At 44.5% G+C, this 19541-nt stretch overlaps 2 protein-coding genes across 2 annotated transcripts in view; one reads left to right on the top strand and one right to left on the bottom strand.

Annotated features, from left to right (window-relative positions):
- Positions 1 to 19541, top strand: part of TOMM6 (translocase of outer mitochondrial membrane 6) — a 466247-nt gene that overhangs the window by 258794 nt on the left and 187912 nt on the right. The window lies entirely within an intron of this gene.
- On the bottom strand, positions 5078 to 10832 carry LOC116827874 (acidic mammalian chitinase-like). Its single transcript, XM_032785719.2, has 9 exons — positions 10638 to 10832; positions 10161 to 10217; positions 9324 to 9489; positions 8973 to 9097; positions 8151 to 8274; positions 7699 to 7884; positions 6768 to 6887; positions 5983 to 6124; positions 5078 to 5417 (listed from the first exon to the last, which is right to left on the bottom strand). The coding sequence occupies exons 1-9, from the start codon at positions 10769 to 10771 to the stop codon at positions 5164 to 5166; spliced, it is 1308 nt and encodes a 435-aa protein (XP_032641610.2). The 5' UTR covers positions 10772 to 10832; the 3' UTR covers positions 5078 to 5163.

Raw genomic sequence — 19541 nt, 5'->3', positions numbered from 1 at the left:
CTGACTCTGACCCTGAGTCTTGCGTCCTGATTCGACCATGGTAACCCCTTCTGGTTTCTGACCCTGACCCTTACCTATTGATCCTGGCTCTAGTAATTACTCTGATTCCTGCCCCTACTGTCTTGTGGCTACCCTTGACTACTTGTGGACTGTGACCGCTAGGCCAGACCACACCACCTATGTCCAGATCCCTTACAAGTGCCAGTTAAGAGGGTGCTTTTGTGATAGGAACTAGGCTGAGACCTGCTAATTCATTTCACACAGGCCACCAGAAAGCTGTTAGAGAGGTCATATGACTTACTCGATGTCACCCAGCAAATCAGTGCCAGAGCTGGAAACAGAACCAGGAGTCTAGGAGCCCAGTTTTCAGCTGGTGTTATAAATGCATATCTATTGACTTCAGTGAAGTTTTGCTCATTTGCCCCAGCAAAGAATTTGGAGTTTGACTCCTTGTCCCCTACTCCATGCGTTTCCCAACATCCCCCTCTTAGATCAGATGGCACTATTGGTCTTTGTTTTCTGGCCAAGTTTAGACTCTGGGAGCATGAAACACTTGCAATGCTAGTGAAAACAGTGTTATAAAAGCATAGCATAGAGACCCCCAAGTCCCTGTGCCCTGAAACATTTGGTAACTACCTGTAAAATGAAATGACAGAATTTCCACCACGTCCTCTAGATTTAGTTTCACAAGACTCTGGAAAAGACCATATCACATGCTGAGTCTGAACTCACTCAAGAGCAGATGAATAAGATGCAGGCAATCCTTTCAAATTATTTTTATCTAATGGAAGTGAGAGGACAGAGCCTCCAGGGAAATTTTTCCCATCATACTTCTCAGGCAGTGCAGTAACGTCAGCAGTGTGCAAGAAGATGTACTGGGGAAAATACCAGTAACATTAATGTATGAGATCTGTTGCTTTATGTACGTCCTTTGTTCCATCTGCCCTTGTTACTGAGATTAGTCTGGTAATCCATTGTGTTCCACGACCCCTGCAGGTAGAACAAGAAGTAATGGCCTTAATCTCCAGCAAGGGAGACTGAGGTTAGATATTAAGCAAAGCTTTCTAACGATCAGGGTAGTTAAGCTTTGGAATAAGCTTCCAAGGGAGGTTGTGGAATCTCTGACATTGGAGGTTAAGAACAGGTTGGACAAACACCTGTCAGGGTGGTCTAAGTTTATTTGGTCCTGCGTCAGCGCAGTGGGCTGGACTAGATGACATCTTGAGGTCCCTTCCAGCCCTGTATTTCTAGGATTTTATGATTATAGGAAGGTAAATGAGGAGAGATGTGAAGGTCAATGAAGGCAACAGTGGCTTTGTACAATGAAGGATACAGAGGTATATGAAATATTGTTCTTCATGCTTGGATAGGTCAGAGTTCAAAGCCAATCTATGCATTTGAAGGTGGTGCTGATACAGATGCTATCAAACAGATATAGCACAGACCAGAATTTTTACCCAAATGCCCCTATGTTGAGCTCAATGACTTTAGTTAAACTAAAACTTTTTAATCCTTGGGAAATGAAACTGTGGTGTGTCACAGGCAGAGACGAAAGCATCACCAATGCCTGTGATTTCTGCAATGAGACATGCCTAGCTGTTCCCAGCAGGCGATCCACACCCCATGCTGCAGAGGAAGGTGGAAGTGTGAAGCATGGCTTCTACTAACAATAATGCTTAGAGGACTCAGTCAGGACTTAGGCACCGGTTGCACACTGAGGACAAAGAAAAAAAGGCAACGCTTGAATCAGTATTTAACTTTAATCCTTTTTTCCCCTTCCAGAAATAAATGATAACAGACAGAGAACAAGTAATGTGGAGTCTTATTAAGAATGCATCCACAGTAGTTAGTAGAGATGGGCCCAAGCTGTGGAGTTCAGTAACCCAGTCTAAATCTCCCCAAGATTTAGGTGATCTTTGGAGATGTCCCAGCCCAGCCCAGCCCAGCCCAGCAAGAGCTGAAATAAAGTCTGGGTCTGAATCTAAATTCCAACTTCCTCTGTGCTCAAAGAGTGTTCAGATCTGAAATTGCGCACTCTCAAAATACACTGCTTCACTTGCAAAATAGGTCACTGCAGAGTGTGCAAAGTATTCAGCTTCCTGCACTGCAGTTACCTTTCATCTGCCTGTCATAAACAGATTATTAAGGGTTAATGTCTCTTTTATCTGTAAAGGGTTAACAAACAGGGAACCAAACACCTGACCAGAGGACCAATCAGGAGACAAGATATTTTTAAATTTAGGTGGAGGGAAGCTTTTGTGTGGGTTCTTTGTCCATTGTGTGTTCTTCTCTTGGGGGTCTGAGAGAGACCAGACATTACTACAGGCTCTCTAAGTTTCTGTTCAAACAGTAAGTAGGAACAGGCGATTTTAGTATTTTTGTTTGTTTTACTCTATTTGCAGTTGTGGATCTGGCTGGTTACCTTTTATATGTGTAGTTGCTGGGAATATTTTGATTTGTATTGGTACTGGGGAAAAGTTTCTTTCTGGTGTCTGTAAGCTATAGGACCCTGTAATATTTACATCTTGAAGTTACAGAGATAATTCTTTACTTTTTCCTTTCTTTTATTAAAAGATTTCTTTTTAGAGAACCTGATTGATTTTTTTTCTTGTTTCCCTTGTTTTATCCCAGGGGATTGGGATAACTAGGTAGAATCTCTCTCTGTTTTCCTTGAGTCTGTTTGCCTCTTTGTGGCAGGGAAGGAACATGCTTCTCTGTATTGTGATTTAAAGAGTTTGGATCAGTAGTCTCTCAGGATAGCCCAGGGAGGGAAAGTCTGGGAGGGGGAAAGAAGGGGGAATGGTTTATTTCTCCTTGTTTCAAGGACCCAAGGGATTTGGGTTCTTGGGGTCCCCAGGGAAGGTTGGAGATCAGAGTGCCCCAAAACACTATATTTTTAGGTGGTGGCAGTGCTATCAGATCTAAGCTGGTAATTAAGCTTAGAGGATTCATGCTAGTTTCTCATTTTCTAAACTCTAAGGTTCAGATCTGGGAAGGAATGCTATGACACTGCCCAACTGCATTACATGGGCCAGTGACTATGCTGGACGGCCTGGAACGAACCCAACATTTTGCTGTGCAATATGCCACTCGACTAACAAATCCTTTTGCTTTGCTCGGGTGTTCACTTCATTTCACATCCATCAGGCAGACTTTCCCCACGGCTCCAAAACAGTGAGGAAGAGAAACAATAAGGTGTTGGCCCTACTGAGGTATAGACAATTCTGAAGGAAAAAGAGGAGAGATGCCACAGGACTGTTTGATTCGGCATTGAGTATTAGAGCAAGGGGTACACACTGATTCTATACAAGGGCCAGACTTAATGGAATGAAAGTGATGCTTCTTTTCACTGAGAATAATCAAGCCATGAAGCAGATGCTCCAAGTCAGCCAGGGAGCACATGGTGTCTGTCAATGTATCTTCATAGAAATGAGTTAGAAAATTATTGACATGATTGAAATACTGCTTGGTCTGACGGCTAGCTGCACTCGTGGGGGAGAAGCCAACATTGGTTTTCTGATGATTTTCTGTGTTCTTGGTATAAAGACAATTGTAATCTGCATAACTAGAGTTTGGTATGGCTTTGTGATGTACTTTTGGAGATTAGAATTCCTCTTTCTCTTTTGTACTTCTTACCCATTTTGCCACTCTCTGCTTTCTCCCATCAATATTTCTTAGTTTTATCCATTATCTGTTGAATTTTTGCTTCATTTTTACATATAGTAGATGTCAAGCCTAGATTTTCATAAGCAAATATACCATGCCATGGGTACATAGGGCACTATATTAATAACATGTAATAAATATTATTGTTATGCTGGAGTTTGGGCACCACTTGTGGGTGTGATATCAGGCTTCCATTCAGGCTAAACCAGGGAACAAATGTCCCTTTCTTTGGTCGTAGAAGAAACAATGGAAAACCAACACCCAATGACTAGACTGCATGCTACCCTGGGCAGTGGCTGGGCAATGTGGTCCAAGGGCTTTCTCATGGATCTGAGAACAAACAAAGAGTTGGAGATTACTTGGATTACAGTTGTGTGTGAGAGAGAAGCAGCAGAAATACCAGTGGAGCAGACAGAGAAAGAAGCAAAAACACAGCCAGAGACAGGTGTGTGTTGTGACTGTGGGAAAAGATCAGACAGCTTTTGGGCAGAGTACTTGCTGGAAAGGGGCTTGGGACTGGGAGCAGAGAAACTGACTCATGCTGTTTTGAGTCCTACTCTGTTTAAGGAAACAGAACTTTGTACATTGTTTGTAAATAAGCGGTGATTGCATGAAAGGTACCTGACTCTGTCATCAATTTCTCCTCCTAACCGAAACAACCTGTCAGACCCTGAATTTTGGCTAACTGTTTGGGCCAAAAGGGGCAACATTATTAATAATAAAGCTTTCTCTGTTCTTTCCCTGGTCTAATCATATAATGGTGAAGCCTGCCAGTATTCCTAGTGTTCCAGTTCTTTATGCAGGTAGTGTTGCATGGAGATTTCATGAAGGCTTTAATTCAGCCTGCAACATACGAGGAGTAAGTGAAGAAGGACTAGTGGAATTACTTTTATTGTCTATTTCCAAGGAAGTTTTAAAGATATAATGTTATTGTGTGCAAAGAGGGTGTCTATTTGTTCCGGGCTGAATCTTAATGCCATAATACAAAACAACACCTAGCTCTTACATTGCACTTTTCATCTGTAGATCTCAAAGCGTTTTACAAAGGAGGCCAGGATCATTATCCCCATTTTACAGAGGGTGAAATGGAGGCCAGGGGAACTGGGGTGACTTGCCTAAGGCCACACGAGTCAGTGGCAGAGCTGGAAACAGAGCCTACAAGTCCAGCTTCCCTGGCCAGTGTTCTATCCAGTAGGCCAGAGTGTCTCCTTTAAGCTCCCTTCTCAGCAAGCCAGGAAAGGGCAGCTGTCTCCCTCTTTCATTTCAGGTACCACATTAGTGGGAATGTGTATCACAAAACTGTTTATCTAATGGCTGTTTAATCTATGTTGCCCAAGAGGCCAAACTCTGCTCTGTTACCCCAGCGCTACCCTTGTGTGTATGCAGTGACAGAGACCACACATTGTTATTGTAATGCAATGCATGTTTATTGATCATTCTATCGTCTGAGGTCTGCACCTATTGCCGTGAGGTCTGCGAACCTAGTGGGGGATCTTTTCATGCCCAGTTGCAGCAGGAGCAGCTGGAGTCGAAGACGAGGCTGGCCTGGCAGAACTGCAGGTAGGTTTTCCCGCTCGCGCAGTGGTAGAATGCATAGTTGTTACTGGGATCTGGGTAGAGGCCATTGGCTCTGCCGGAGCAGAAGTTACTGCTGCTACTGCCTCCGCTGGAACTTCCACTGCCTTTGGAAGGGGCAGCCGTGGCTGGTTGGTTAGCACTAGTACCCAGGGTGGTTGCTGGAACCTTGCAGTCTAAAAGAAATAAATGCAAAGGGAGGCATTAGAATGTGCTCTCTTCTAAGCGTCTGAGGCATGGCGGTAGATGTGCCTCTCGAGGAAGGAGTTGAAGGATGGCAGGGTAGCAGCTTCACAGAGGTGTTTGGGGAGGTTTTTCCTTGCATGGGGGATGTGGAAGCAAGTGCAAAGGTGCATGTGGGATAAGGCAGCAAGCTGGCACTGAAGGCTGGTTTCACTGGCTGAGCAGAGGGAGCAATACAACAGGATGCAAGAGCAGATAAGAAGATGAGGAACAGAGCTGTAAAGGGCCTTCAAGGGGAGGACAAAAAGCTTGAATTTGGTGTGGTGGAGAGAAGAACTAGAGGAGGGATTCAGAGCGGGGGGCTGGCATGGTCAGAATGACATGCCAGGAAGATGGTCTCAACAGCAGCTGTTTGAGTAGATCTGAGAGGGAGAGGTGGGTATCAGCATGGCCAGAAAAGAGCAGATTGCAGGAGGTAATACAGGAGGAGATGCAGGCCTGGAGAAGAGTTCAGATGAGTGCTGATCATCTCACTCCATGCACTGGGGTGTCACTTACTAGGGGTGGTGACGCCCAAAGCAGATTTCAAGGAGTTCATCAGAGGGTATTTGCCTTCTCCACAGAATGTGCCAGTGAAGTCGTCCAGATCAATAGTCCAAACCATGGCGCCTCCAAAATTGTTCTCCAACAGCCACTTTGCCTGTGAGGGAAGATTTTTAAGCAGAGTTGTAAATGCATCAGTAAAACTACTCTAAACCATGCCTTCCCTTGTGGTGAAGTATCTCTTATCTGAAAGTTTCAGGGCCTGAGCCAACAGTCTTTGCTCACATTAAAGACTGGACGTCAATGAGAATAGAATAAGGACTGCAAGCTAAGTCTTTAAATAGCAACAGAGCTGGCATCTAATCTGATGCAAAGTCTATTCAAGACTCCCATTGACTTCAGTGGGCTTTGAGTCAGGTTCACTGCGAACTAGAGCAATACATTTTGGATGTAAATTGTGTATTTTATCCCAAGGTGTTAACACCTTACAGTGCTGGCATCCCAATCATTTCCTCCCTGAGCCTAGGAACCTGTAAGGAATATCAAGGTGTCTTGATTCCCATCCATTCCTGAGAAGTGTGACTAAACAGAGGGGAATTCACTCTTATCTCAGTCACTAGTGGGATCCTCTAGGCTGAGGAAGAAGCAATGTGGAGATCCTGTAAGAAGTTAACTGGGAAGGATCAGTATGGAATAGTGGCCTCTGTCCCACCCTCCAGAGAGCAGTGTAGGTCTATAGCCCGATACAGGGGTGAAAGCCTTGACCCAGAGCACAAAGAGATGATAGACAACAGGTTTACCTTAATGGTGAAGCTCTTAGGGTTGTCATAGCCGATCCACTGATTTCCTTTGTAGGCGTAAGGGACTCCCTGAGGAGCATTCCACACAACGGTGGCTCCACTCTTCAAGAAGGTACAGACCTGGGACATAAAAGATGTTTGTAAGGTGGTCCAGGAAGGTCTGTGATTCTAACTGATCTAGAGGTCTGTATCTGACTGTTCACCCAACTCCTTAGACTCTTTGGACTGACCCAGCACACTGCATCCTGTAGGTCCGACCAGGCTAGTTTTAATGTTCGGGGATACCTTCAGCTGCAGACATCCACTGGAGGGCTCCCATCTGCTGGCAAGAGGCCACTGTGATTCAGAACCTCATGTCACTTACATTGCATTAGGAAAAGGAGAGGGTCTCTTAAAAACCCTGGGCAGTGCTTCCCGTCTCCGGTTCCCTGAGTCCTGCTCCAGCCACTAGGTCTGACTCCTGTCCTAGTCATTAGGCCTGACCGCTCATAACCTGGTTGCAATGCTGACAGTGTGAATCAAAACTGAACATTAATATTTAGTAGTTGTATTGTGGTAGAGCCTAGGAGCACATTCATGGACCAGGGCCCCATTGTGCTAGGTGCTGTATAAACACAAAGATGGTCCCTGCCCTAAACAACTTACAGCAAAAGTAAATATGATCATGGTTCCACCCAATGAAGGGGTTACCTGTCTGCTGGCAAAACTTTCCAAACTCACCAGAGCAAACAACCCCTAGAGCAGCTAAGTTAAATTTTTGCGATGATGGCCTAAGCTCATGTGCGTTATAAAACGAGGCTGTGTTGTTCTGTTCCCGAGAGTCTCTGTCAGAAACATTGTTTTTGTAAACACATCCTCCAGTAAAAATACTGTGTGAACTCCCATAGCTAACAACCATTCCGATTTGCTACATCTATTTTCATAGTTTTACCTCAAAATAGGCCAGGGACCCAGGTGACTTGGTGTAAGCTCCCGCGGCACCTGGGCCGGAGGTTGAGGCACCCAGGCCATGGTTGGAAGGGTCACTGAGGGTGAAGGTGTTGGCATAGGCTCCGAATCCTACCATCAGCTTCTCAGCTGGGGCACCATTGTCTTTCCAGTAGTTCATGGCATAGTCCTAAAGGAGACGGCACAGTGATCCAGTCAGAAAGATGTTCCCAAGCCATGGGAATCATAGAATCATAGAATATCCGGCTTGGAAGGGTCCTCAGGAGGTCATCTAGTCCAATTCCCTGCTCAAAGCAGGACTAATTCCCAACTAAATCATCCCAGCCAGTGCTGTCAGGGAGATGTTCCCAAGCTATGGGAACTAACCTCCTCCCCCAGTGGAATGATGTGATGGGAGGAAGAAAACAGCATCTGCTTTTCTGTGTCATTACTCACCACGTTGAAGTAAATGTAAGAGCCTTGGTCAGCAGGCCCTGCAAAGAGAGGGCTGTTTTCCCCTGTGAACCCTTGCCAGGAGCCCCTCATGTTGTAGGTCATCACATTGATCAAGTCCATGTACCTTTTGAGGAAAAGAAAGTGAACAGAAATATCATTCTAGAGATTGAATGATTATTTCCCCACCTTTGAAGATTGTGCACTGAATAATGACCCCATCTAATGCCGTCAGCCAGGATGGATAGCTTTAGGGCTCCCAGCCAGTTGAATTTTAAATTTACAAACAGTGCTGTGTGTAACTCTGCTCAAGCTAGTGGATTTTTCATCACTGGTGAAATCTGTCACAGAGTGGGCCTAAGAAATGACAGAGCACGACTATGTGTCACAGATTGCATGGGTGGGAGCTGCTGGAACCCGATTGTGCAGCTCTGCATTTTACGGTGTAACCTTATAGAAGAAAAGTGAGCATTTGTGCTGGCTAAAAGAAGCAGAAGTTTGCAATTGATAGAACAACAGGAACTTGAAGCGAGAGGTGAAAGAGCATATGTGAACTTTGACCATTGGCCAATTCTAGCCCACATGCCCTATTAGAATCTCCCACTTAAACCTTATGTAGAATCTTCCCTGCTGCCCAGTGTTATTGCTACTTTCTTCTGTCTGCAAGAGCTGGATGGAACTCTCTGCCAGAAGCACATTGTGACAAAGCACACGTTACCTGTGCCAGGTGCTTTTCTCTTGATTTCCACTGCACCAGTTTCCCTTCATTGTTTGATCTTGGCTGAGTGGTTTCCCACTGGGCTTGGGAATTAATGAGACACTTACTTGGACATCTGTGGGATCTGGTAAGCAGTTTCAATAGTGCCTTTGCCACCCGACACAGCTGCGGAAATCAACAGCCTAGGGTTGTTGCTCTGAGCAGCCTCTTGCTCGAAAGCTTCATGCATTTCCTGGAATACACCACACAAGGGTCTTAGCTCTAAGGAGAGGTCGAACATCACTAGCTTTCACATGCTGAAGGCTGCAATAAAGAACTGAATGATTTTGGAGGAAAAGATTTCCCAAGTCATTCAATATTTGTCAGAGGAATGGATTTGCGTGTGTACATGCTGTATCACTTGCTAGCTTGGATGGCCTGGGAACTGGCATGAAATGCTAGCAAAAAGAAAAGCTGACCTGCAGCAAGACAGTGAAAAGCTGCTGGGTATTGGGAGGGCTGCCTCTGTTGCCAGGGTATTCCCAGTCAATGTCCAGCCCGTCAAAGTCATACTTGCGCAGGAAGGTAATGGCGGATTGGATGAAGGTCTGGCGGTTCTGAGCAGAGGAAACCATGTCAGAAAACCTGAAAAGACAAAAAGGCAATGGCTAAATGGTGAATTTCAAACATGTGAAACAGCAAGTGACAGTGTAACATGCTTGTAAAGCATGCTAGTGACTAGTCTCCAGAGAGGATAACAGGCTGCTACTGTCACCAGTTAATAGAGCTACTCATTTAGCTGAAGTGGTAGAGGTTAAAGATTTGGTGCTGAGGGTCCAAGATTCTGACCATGCAGAAAGCCCATAGTGAAGGTTGTTAAAGTAAGATAGGGGCTTCACATTGCTTGGCATATTACAGAGTCCAATAAAGAATGGGTGAAGAGCATTATTATTTAATGTTGAGGCTTCTCTGATTGCTTCTGCCTAATCCCTCTCCTTCCCACTACAGGAGAAATGGAAATTTAGCAGAACGTGGATTGGATGCAGAACGTGGGTTGGATACAGAACCACTGTGCAGTCTGTTTGCAGATAATGCAGTGAAAGGTCATCTCCTGAATGACCCCACCTCCAACCAGTGTTTCTCATGTGGCACTCCACTACGGAGCAGAAAGTAGGAAGGACCTGGCTAGCGGTACATGCTGTGTAAATATGTAGGTCAGGAAGTAGAAATTAATGGCAAGAAGGAAGGGACTGAGGTGCAAGAGAAAAAGAAAGAAGGAGAAAAACATAAATTCAGGCTGGATACAGGGTCCTTACTTTTGGGTCCTGAAACTCCAGCCTCCAACAGACAGCAGGGTTTTCAGGTCAGGATTGCTGTGAACAAATCATTTTAAAGGACATTGAATAGCAACAGAGATTATGGTAGTTGTTACTCAAATTCCTTTGGACATAATGGACTAGATTCTGCTTCAGTTATAGCCATGAAACCCCCCACAAACCAATGGAATTACACAGGGGTATCTGAGAGCAAATTCAGAATAGTATTTTCTTTCCACTTCCTCTCCTAATCTGTTGTCCAGTGTTGAACAGTTGTTTCATACCATCCCACCCTACCCTTGGCTTCATTTCAGTGGTGGATGCAGTGATCCCTGTGTATTGTTCGACTTAAACTCCTATACAATCTGCAGAGCTCTGTGGGATTCTTTGGGGGTGGGGTGCGTGAAAACACTGTGTAACTGCTAATTATTGTCATCACTGAGAACTCACAAACTCATTGAATAAAATAGTGCTTACTAGGTTTTGAGTCCATTGATGCCAGCATAGAGTGCCACATCATTCCATTTGATGGTCTGGATCTGGTTGTTGGCCATGCCAGCAAAGGCATAGATCACATGAGTGCATAGGCATGGGTCAAGATTTTCGGGCATGTAACGTGCAATTCCAGGTCGGTACTGGGACCAGTTGGTGAAGTAGCAGACAATGTTGGTAGATGAGCCTGGAATTTAGAAGGAGAAGATCGGGGCATGTGTCTTGGTTATTAGATAACATGCAGGGAGAGCAGGTGGGGCTATGTTTTTCAGCCCCCTGTGAATCAGACGTGAAAATTATGAGTAAAAACACACATGTGCACTTACCCAGCTGCACGTGCATCAGAAGGGCCAGACCTAGTGAAGGAAAGGAGAAGTTCCATAATGAATTGCTCAGACTCAAACCCAAGGCATGTGATTCTCTAGCAGCCTGCTCTTACCCCAGGGAGCAAGCTGGGGCCCTTCAGAGTTAAGTAAGAGACAGACAAGATAAGAATTCCATCAACTTGCAGCATTTTCAGCTGCCTGTGGTCTTTCCCCTGTGTACTATGCTGCTGAGATGATTGACGGCCTACTAATTTCCAGTTCTTTTCAGCTCTTTGGGATATAAAGATCCATCCCACCATCAAACCTTCTGCAGTGCTGAACACTTGCCACCATATGCTGAGATCTCAGAATGCTTTCCTTGCTTGCTACTTACAGGAAGTAGGGAAGGGTGGTACTGTAAGACAGGATAGGGTCACAGGAGTTAGTGATGGACAAGGCCTACTAGATAATCAGGTTTATTCCCCTAGCTAGAGCCAGATCTAGGGCTAAAACCAGAGACGAGTCGAAGTTTGTCTAACTTATTCTTCCAGCCTCCTAGAGTTCCACCATTTTTGTCTCTCTCTAGACTCCTTGGCACTGAGCAGTCTAACGCCATTACTCCTGACTTAACTGTACGCAACTGCTAGAGGAGTCAGGCTGCCCTAGACTTGCACCTAATTACCGGGGTGTAATTTTCACCTCTCCCTAATCACTCTTCAGTTTGGCCCAGGGAATCAAATAGACTTTTAATGTAACAAGGCTTATCTTTGTCAATAGGAGTTGCATTCATTTAAACAAGGGAAGAATGGGGTCCAGGAAGTCTAAGCTACCTTATATATCACCTCTGAATTTGGCCTGACAGAAGAAATATCCAGTATTAAACTGATGCTAGATCTTATATATGTCTCTCATTTAATCACCTCTCTGTTTCTCATGTCATTATTCACTGCACTATGTTACTGACCCATAGTAGTGCAAGACTTTTCTATAATAATCAATAACAATAATTTTATTCATTAAGTGTTATGCCCTCCCCGGGCCTCTCCCAACCAAGAAAGAGTTTACTCTGATCCAACGTATATTCTCTATTTCATCTGCTTTCTAGAAGAACATATGCTCTTAAATCTACAGCAATGAAGAGTAAGTAACTAAACAGATAGGTGATAATACCTAGCTCTTGTACAGCACGTCTTATCAGAAGATGTCAAAGAGCTTTACCAAGAAGGTCAGTATCAATAGCCCCATTTTACAAATGGGGAAACCAAGGCACAGAGAGCTGATGTGACTTGCCCAACGTCATCCAGCAGCACAGATGGGACTAGAACCCAGGTCTACCCGAGTTCCAGAGGAGTGTTCTATTTTATCCACGAGGCCCCACTGCCTCTCAGAGCTAGCTTTGTGAGACTATCGAGGGAGATAATAGCTAGCTAGACAGATAGACATGGATGAGAAGGAAATCTGTTTCATTACCAGAAATATTCTGTTTCTATAAATAACAAAGAGAAGAAGTCGTCTTTCCCTAGACTCACTGTCTGACTGAGTCTCTCAGGATACTCACCCATCAGAAGAAATAGCTTGCCCATTTTGTTGCCTGTGTACTAGCTCTGTTGAGCACTTGCCTTCCTTTTATAAGATGTTCTCCGCTCCTCCTCAGGTACACACGTGACACCAGTATGTGTCCCCATCCCATACATTAAACAAAAGGTTAATCTGTAACTCCAGCTGGACTAAATTGAAGTAGTTACCTCACACCACCAGCTTTATTTCTAATCTCCAGTAATCAAGGTTGATGGATAAGGCGGTCTGGTTTGAAAGTGAAGTGCTGGAGGCCTCCCCTGCTCCGCCACAATAGGTTAAATCCCACCACTGGAAATCTCAACATGCTGGGTATTATGTAAGGAAACCGCAATAACCTCACAAATATATGTTACAACAGGGAGCTTGCGGATGTAATTATAGAGGTCAGAATATCATGCAACTCAGGAGGAATGACATTGCAAGGGGCTCCGTAAGCCTATTTTCAGAGAGGACAGATAACAGAGCAGCCTGGCAAACATGTTTGCCCTCTGCTGAATTTACTCTGTGTCTATCCCTTTTCCCATTATTTTGTGGGGCTCATTGGCCCGAGGGACCACTAGCTATGAGCCATTAGTGGGTTCTGAAGGGAGACCCAGACAGAAGATGATGGTTGGCTCCTGGTGTTGGAAGATTTCCAGGGCTCCAACACAGGGGTGCGGGAAGGATGGAAGGCAGGAAATGGGGGAATAACCAACTCTACAATAACATTGGTCAGAATTTTTCAGATGGAATGTTTTTCTCTCAGATCATGCCATTTCATCAAAATCAAAGCTTTCTGTGGGAACATATCAATTTTGGTGAAATTCCATCTCGAAAAGTCGTGTTTTGAGCGTATCAGAATGGGAATGTTTCAGTTTTTCATTTCAAAATGACTGAAAACAGTCAAAAATAGAACAAAATTTTATTTAAAATGCAATGTTTCGAGTGACCTGACATAAAATTTAAAAAAAAATTCATTTCACGGGAAATTTCAATTTCTTTTTTATTTTTTTCCCCACAATTCAGAATGAAAACAAATATAAAAATGCCAGAATTTCCTGCAAAATGGAAATTCTGAGTTTGACCAGCTCTGTCCTTCAGCCATGGTTATCACTTACTTTCAGTGAGCTTGTGTAAGGGTTTTCATGTGCCTGGTACAGGAAATGGGGTGAATTTCAACCTGGCTCACAGCTAAAACAGCAAATGCTAACAGGAGTTATTCCAGAAACATGGTTTCCCGTCTTTTCACAGAATCACAGAATATCAGGGACCTCAGGAGGTCATCTAGTCCAACCCCCTGCTCAAAGCAGGACCAATCCCCAACTAAATCATCCCAGCCAGGGCTTTGTCAAGCCTGCCCTTAAAAACGTCTAAGGAAGGAGATTCCACCACCTCCCTAGGTAACTCATTCCAGTGCTTCACCACCCTCCTAGTGAAAAAGTTTTTCCTAATATCCAACCTTTTTGTCTAATGTATGTATGTGAATCTATCTCTCACTTTACAAGAAAATAAAACATGTTGTCCATTTACTTCTAAAGAGCCTTTCAGTGCAATATCATGATCCTTGGCAGAATCTGATATTTTAAAAATCATTTTGATATATATCAACTTTTATTTTTAAGCATTTTTTTCTATTTTAATCTATTTACATTTTCACAGTAGTGTAAATTATGAGGTTTAAGCATTTTTTATTGTTATTGGTTTAAATGTTCACAGTTATGAGAAGTTACGGGCAGGTCAGACAATAATTACTGACGCTGAGTACTAGGGTGGTGGCGTTTTCCATTTAAATTGGTTTCGCAATACGTTGTTTTTCTCCAACCCTGGAATAGTGAGTATAGTTGGGTAGATGGAGTCTGTCCATTGAAAGTCTAAGGGGCACTCATGGCAGACCTCCCACTCAGCAGATCCACTGGCAACCAGAAGAGGTTAATATGACACATGGTTTCCCCCAGCTGAATTATAGTTTACTAGTGGGTGACTGCTCCGTAGATCTTTGATATACTGAACACTGAGAGCCATATCCCTGCTTTTACCAGTAGCCTGCTAGCTGCTTACCTCCTGAGCTCTAAAAGGAGACTGATTAGCCACTGCTTTCAATGGAATCGGTACTGGGGAACGGGAACTGCCAGCATTCCTTTGCCTTTGGAAATCTCTTCCCAAGTATTCACTGAATCGACCAGGCTAAGATTGTGCTGAAGACCTTGATAAGATATAGTTATGGGCCAGCTGTGGAATAACCCCAAATTGCAGAGAGGTGATGAAGCTTATCTGCAGGGGGGCGGGGGGAATAATAACGGGGCTTGGGATGTGATAATCAGACTGCTTCAGCCGTTAATGAGCTTGTGTTTACAGAGCTGGAGGTTCCTGCTCCATTTACAACTGATTCTTGTGCTTTTCTGTGTTGGAAGCTTGAGGTGGACATTTTACCCACCATCATTTCTGAGGAAGAAGCAGAGGTAGGCGGGGAGGGGGGCAGTCCATCTCCTTTCCTATTGCTTCATTTAAACAGTTTTCACTCCCACTGTTTTGGGTCCCTTGGGCAGGGCCAGCTCCAAGCACCAGCTTATCAAGCAGGTGCTTGGGGTGGCAACTCCGAAGCGGGGCCGCACTTTCAGGTATTCCGTGGCAATTCGGCGCAGGGTCTCTCACTCCCACTCGGAGCAAAGGGCCTCCCGCTGAATTGCCGCACATTGTGATTGCTATCGCGGCTTTTTTTTTTTTTTTTTTTTTGCTGCTTGGAGCGGCAAAACCCCTGGAGCTGGCCCTGCCCTTGGGTGACACAATACACAGTAAGGTGAAAAGGAGTGAGGAGGGTGTTTGTGATGCTCTCTGCCTTGGGGAATTCTGAGGTGAAGGGGCCCTGTTGTCCATGGCTTTATTACAAAATAAGAGGAGAGGAAACCACCGGTGGATGTGCTGGTGAAAGAGAGTGGGTATGCCACACGAGAGTGTTATTTTTGAGCTGCATGAATGTTCCCCAGCATGTCTTCAAACCCTTTCCCCATCCAAAGAAAGAAAGTGAGACGGTCTTCCTCATAGTGCATTCATAGCTTCATACTCTGCCTGCTCAATTGCCGGAGCTCAGCTTTGATTTCACAGTTCCTATTAGAGGATATGGTTTCTTCTGGCTGCAGAACAAGTCATCAAAATCATTCAGGTCCACTGCCCAAATCATGGCACCACCCAACTTGTTGTTCTTCAAATACCGATCCTAACAGAGGGGGCAGGGAGAAAACCCACAAAGAACCTGATTAGGTGCAGGCAATACACAATATTTGGACCCCTCTGCACTATGGGTGAAATCCACCAGCCTCAGGCCTATTCAACTCTCAAGCAGTGGCATCATTTGCTATGGGGCAATGAGGGCCGTTGCCCTCCCCCTAGATCTTGGTTTGCCCACCTCCCAGACTTTTCATAGATCCATACTCCATTCCCCCTGCCCTTGCTGGATATAATACAATCACATATAATGCTCTATAGGCTGACACAACTCTTCTCATCCCCCAGCCTTACTGCCCCCCACCACCCTGAATTTTTCTGAAATGACACAGCTGCTGTCAAGTCCTACTTCAGTCTTATTTTGGGAGCTTCAATGGAGTTAAATGTTAAGCCTCATGCTAGCTTTGTGCACTGGGCGGCATCTCCTCCACCCACCTCCGTTTTCCTCTTTGAACATTAACCTTTTCTCTTTACCAAGGAAGGAAGCTGTGCCACTGGTGGCACTTCACGGGCAATGTATATTGTTGCACAGGGTATAGCGTGTGTCACTGTGTGGGGTGGGGTGGTGAAGGAGTGATGGAGTAATCTCCTCCATGAGCACATTTCTAGTGAATTCCTGTATCAAAGGGTATCCTGCCCCTTGAAGAGCTGGAGGCCTGGGGCTAGCCAGCACTTCTCATTAAGCAGGTGCAGCTGCAGAGGCCACAGGTGTTCCCTAGAAAAAGCTGGGATGTCAGCGAGGAAGGAGGATTAGGAGCAGCATGGAGTTCCCTGGGATGGGAGGCAGTGGGAACCGGCTAGGGGAAAAGGGCCTCTGGGAGAAAGCCCAGGGATGAGGAGGTTGGCAGGGAAGAATCCTGAAGAAGGCCATGAAGCAGGAAGGACTGAGAGAGGCAAAGGGGAAAAGTCCCTGGGTGCTATATGGGCTGAGAAATTGCTTTTTGTGCTTGTCACCTATGTTTGGTAAAGAAAACTGTGCCTAGAAAGAGATGTTGGGTTTGGCAGTGGGGACGAGTCAGCATTTTGCACCCCTCAAGCTGATGCATTCCACAACTGTTCTTTATAACCTGTATTTTTATAACCTCTGTAATGGCATAAATCCCCAATCTGAACCTTAGAGTCCAAAAGATGGGGTACCAGCATGAATTCCCCTAAGCTTAATTACCAGCTTAGATCTTGTAGTGCTGCCACCAGTCAGGACTTGGAGTGCCTTATACACTCTGGTCCCCCCCAAAACCTTCCCTGGGGACCCCCAAGACCCAGACCCCCTGTATCTTAACACAAGGAAAGTAATCCTTTTCCTTCATCAGTGCCTCTCCTAGGCTTTCCCTCCCTGGGTTACCCTGGAAGATCACTGTGATTCAAACTCCTTGAATCTTAAAACAGGGAGGAATGTCCCTTCCCCCCTCCCCTTTCTCCCTCACCCAGAGGCAATACAGATTCAAGCTCTGTGAATCTGAAACAAAGAGGAAATTTACCTTCCCCCCTCCGCTCTCTCTCCCTTCTCCCCACCAATTCCCTGGTGAGTACAGACTCAGTTTCTTTGAGCCTTAACAAGAGGAAAAAATCAATTAGGTCTTTTAAACAGAAAAACTTTTAATAAAAGAAAGAAGAGTAAAGATAATCACTGTAAATTCAAGATGGAATATTACAGGGTCTTTCAGCTTATAGAAACTAGAGAGAAGCCTCCTCCATCAGAAATACAATCTAAAATACTTTCAGCCAAATACACATTAAACTCTCTACCAGCCATATACACATTTGCAAATAAAGAAAAACAATCAAAAAGACTAAACTGCCTTTCTACTTGCACTTACTACTTGAACAGAAAATTAGAGAGCCTGTAGGTACGTCCGGTCACTCTCAGATCCCAGAGAGAACAACAGACAAAGAAAAGAACACACAAACAAAGACTTCCCTCCACTGAGATTTGAAAGTATCTTGTCTCCTGATTGGTCCTCTGGTCAGGTGTTCCCGGTTTCACTGTTTGTTAACCCCTTACAGGTAAAGGAAACATTAACCCTTAACTCTCTGTTTATGACAACCTCAATGGAGACGTGGCAGGGAGCACCTTGGTAGGATCCAGATGTGGATCCAGATGTGTCTGACTCCATCAGCAGCTAGAAAAATCAACGCAACCCTCCCTTCCACACACTTTTTGTCAAAAGCCTGAAAGCTTTTCAGTTGTAGATTTTCTTTAATTATTTTTTTTTGTTTTTTTGCTGAAAAGTCAAAATTTTCCATAGAGAAGTCCAACAAAATTATTTTTGTTTGGATTTGTTGACACATTCTGCAGAAGCAAAACCCATTGTCCAACCAGCTTTACTCAATACTGATCTGACTAGAGATGGAAAAAAATATAATATTGTTCAGCCCCCAGCTGCTCCTGGACTGGGAAGTTTCATTCTCAGGGACAGATTCTGCCTTTGTTTTTACACTAGTTTTAACCTGGATTAATTCCACTGGAATGAATGGAGCTATTGTGTCAAACAGGTGATAGAGGAGAATGAGATCCAGCCGTGTACTAAGGAGACATCTCCCTTCCAAATGTGCCTGCCATCTGGGTAATTTGAGAAACAGACATCTTTTTCAACATGCGTCTCTTTCCCTACGAAAAGGGACTGGGACTGATTCTCCACTGCCCTGCATCTTGAGTCATCACTTTCACCTGTACAAGAGGGTGCACTGTTGGTTTCCAAGTTACAATTCATTCCCAGCTCCCATTTCACCCTTAGCAACATCACCAGCACAGAATCCCTCTATAACATCTGACTTATCTAAATATCCTGCACATCAAGAACTCTCCAGTAAAACCCACAACAGTTCCAAACCCTAGTTCACCTTCACCAGACTTACCAGCCCAAACGAAGGTGTGACCCATGCTGGTTGCAATTGCTCTGCTTGTGGTGGCCCAGAGAATGGATCTGGGTTCTTTGACGTTCCTTTGTGGCTGAAACACCCACCCCAGTTTACAGGAACTCAGCAGCAATGAAATAAAATCGGAGAGACAAGTTCTTCCTCTTTGCCATGAAGGGATTTTCCAATCTGGGAATGACTTCGCAATCGACTTTCAGGATAGGTGGAGGTGTTGCTATCTTGTTTTGTTTCCATTCTCCACATGCCTTTTGGGAAGTCACTCCCATATGGAAAACCTGAAACAGAACGTTGGTTACCTTGCAGATCAGCACCTTGCCTTGAGGTCACATTATTAATCAGTAGCAGAGCTACAAACAGAAGCCAGGAGTACAGATTCCACAGTCCCCTACTGTAACCACTACACAATATTCCCTGCACAGGATGCATTTGTTCACTGTTAGCATCAACACTTTTCACTGTATATGATACATACAGCAAAAAATACATCAAAGGAATCCTAAGGTTTCAAAGGCAACCACTCAAAAGTTAGGAAATGCCAGAATTAAGGTGGACCTGGCAACCTTAACTCTGCCCTCTTGTGTGTATGCATTACATATAGTCCTCAATGATATGATCACATACTATTTTTTCGCCTGCCTGCCTCATTGAGTGCACAAGATGAATGGTGCTCACTGAATGCCCAGCTATTCAATATTTTGTTTTCTCCTCCTTACTCAGCGTGTGGCCTGAAGCCTTATTTACTTACCTTGCTCTGAATAGAGAATTATTAATTTCCTCATGGCCTTTTCTATGGTGTTCATCAGCTGAGAATGTCACAGACATTAACTGATTGATTTTCACAATACCTTGTGCAGCAAGGTGATACTATTACCCCTGATTTACAGGTCTGGAAATGCGGCACAGAGAAATTAAGGTCAAAAGTGGCCAC

Source organism: Chelonoidis abingdonii, chromosome 4, assembly GCF_003597395.2.
Source record: "Chelonoidis abingdonii isolate Lonesome George chromosome 4, CheloAbing_2.0, whole genome shotgun sequence".
NCBI lineage: Eukaryota > Metazoa > Chordata > Testudines > Testudinidae > Chelonoidis > Chelonoidis abingdonii.
The sequence above is the reverse complement of the archived record's forward strand: the minus strand, read 5'-3'. Positions and strand labels throughout refer to the sequence as shown.

Coding starts and splice junctions, on each gene's coding strand:
- LOC116827874 (XM_032785719.2), bottom strand. CDS start 10,771: ATGCCCGAAAATCTTGACCCATGCCTATGCACTCATGTGATCTATGCC. Junction 7,885..8,150: donor CTTACATTTACTTCAACGTG/GTGAGTAATGAC, acceptor CGTCTCCTTTAG/GACTATGCCATGAACTACTG. Junction 6,125..6,767: donor CTAAGAGCTTCACCATTAAG/GTAAACCTGTTG, acceptor CTTCCCTCACAG/GCAAAGTGGCTGTTGGAGAA.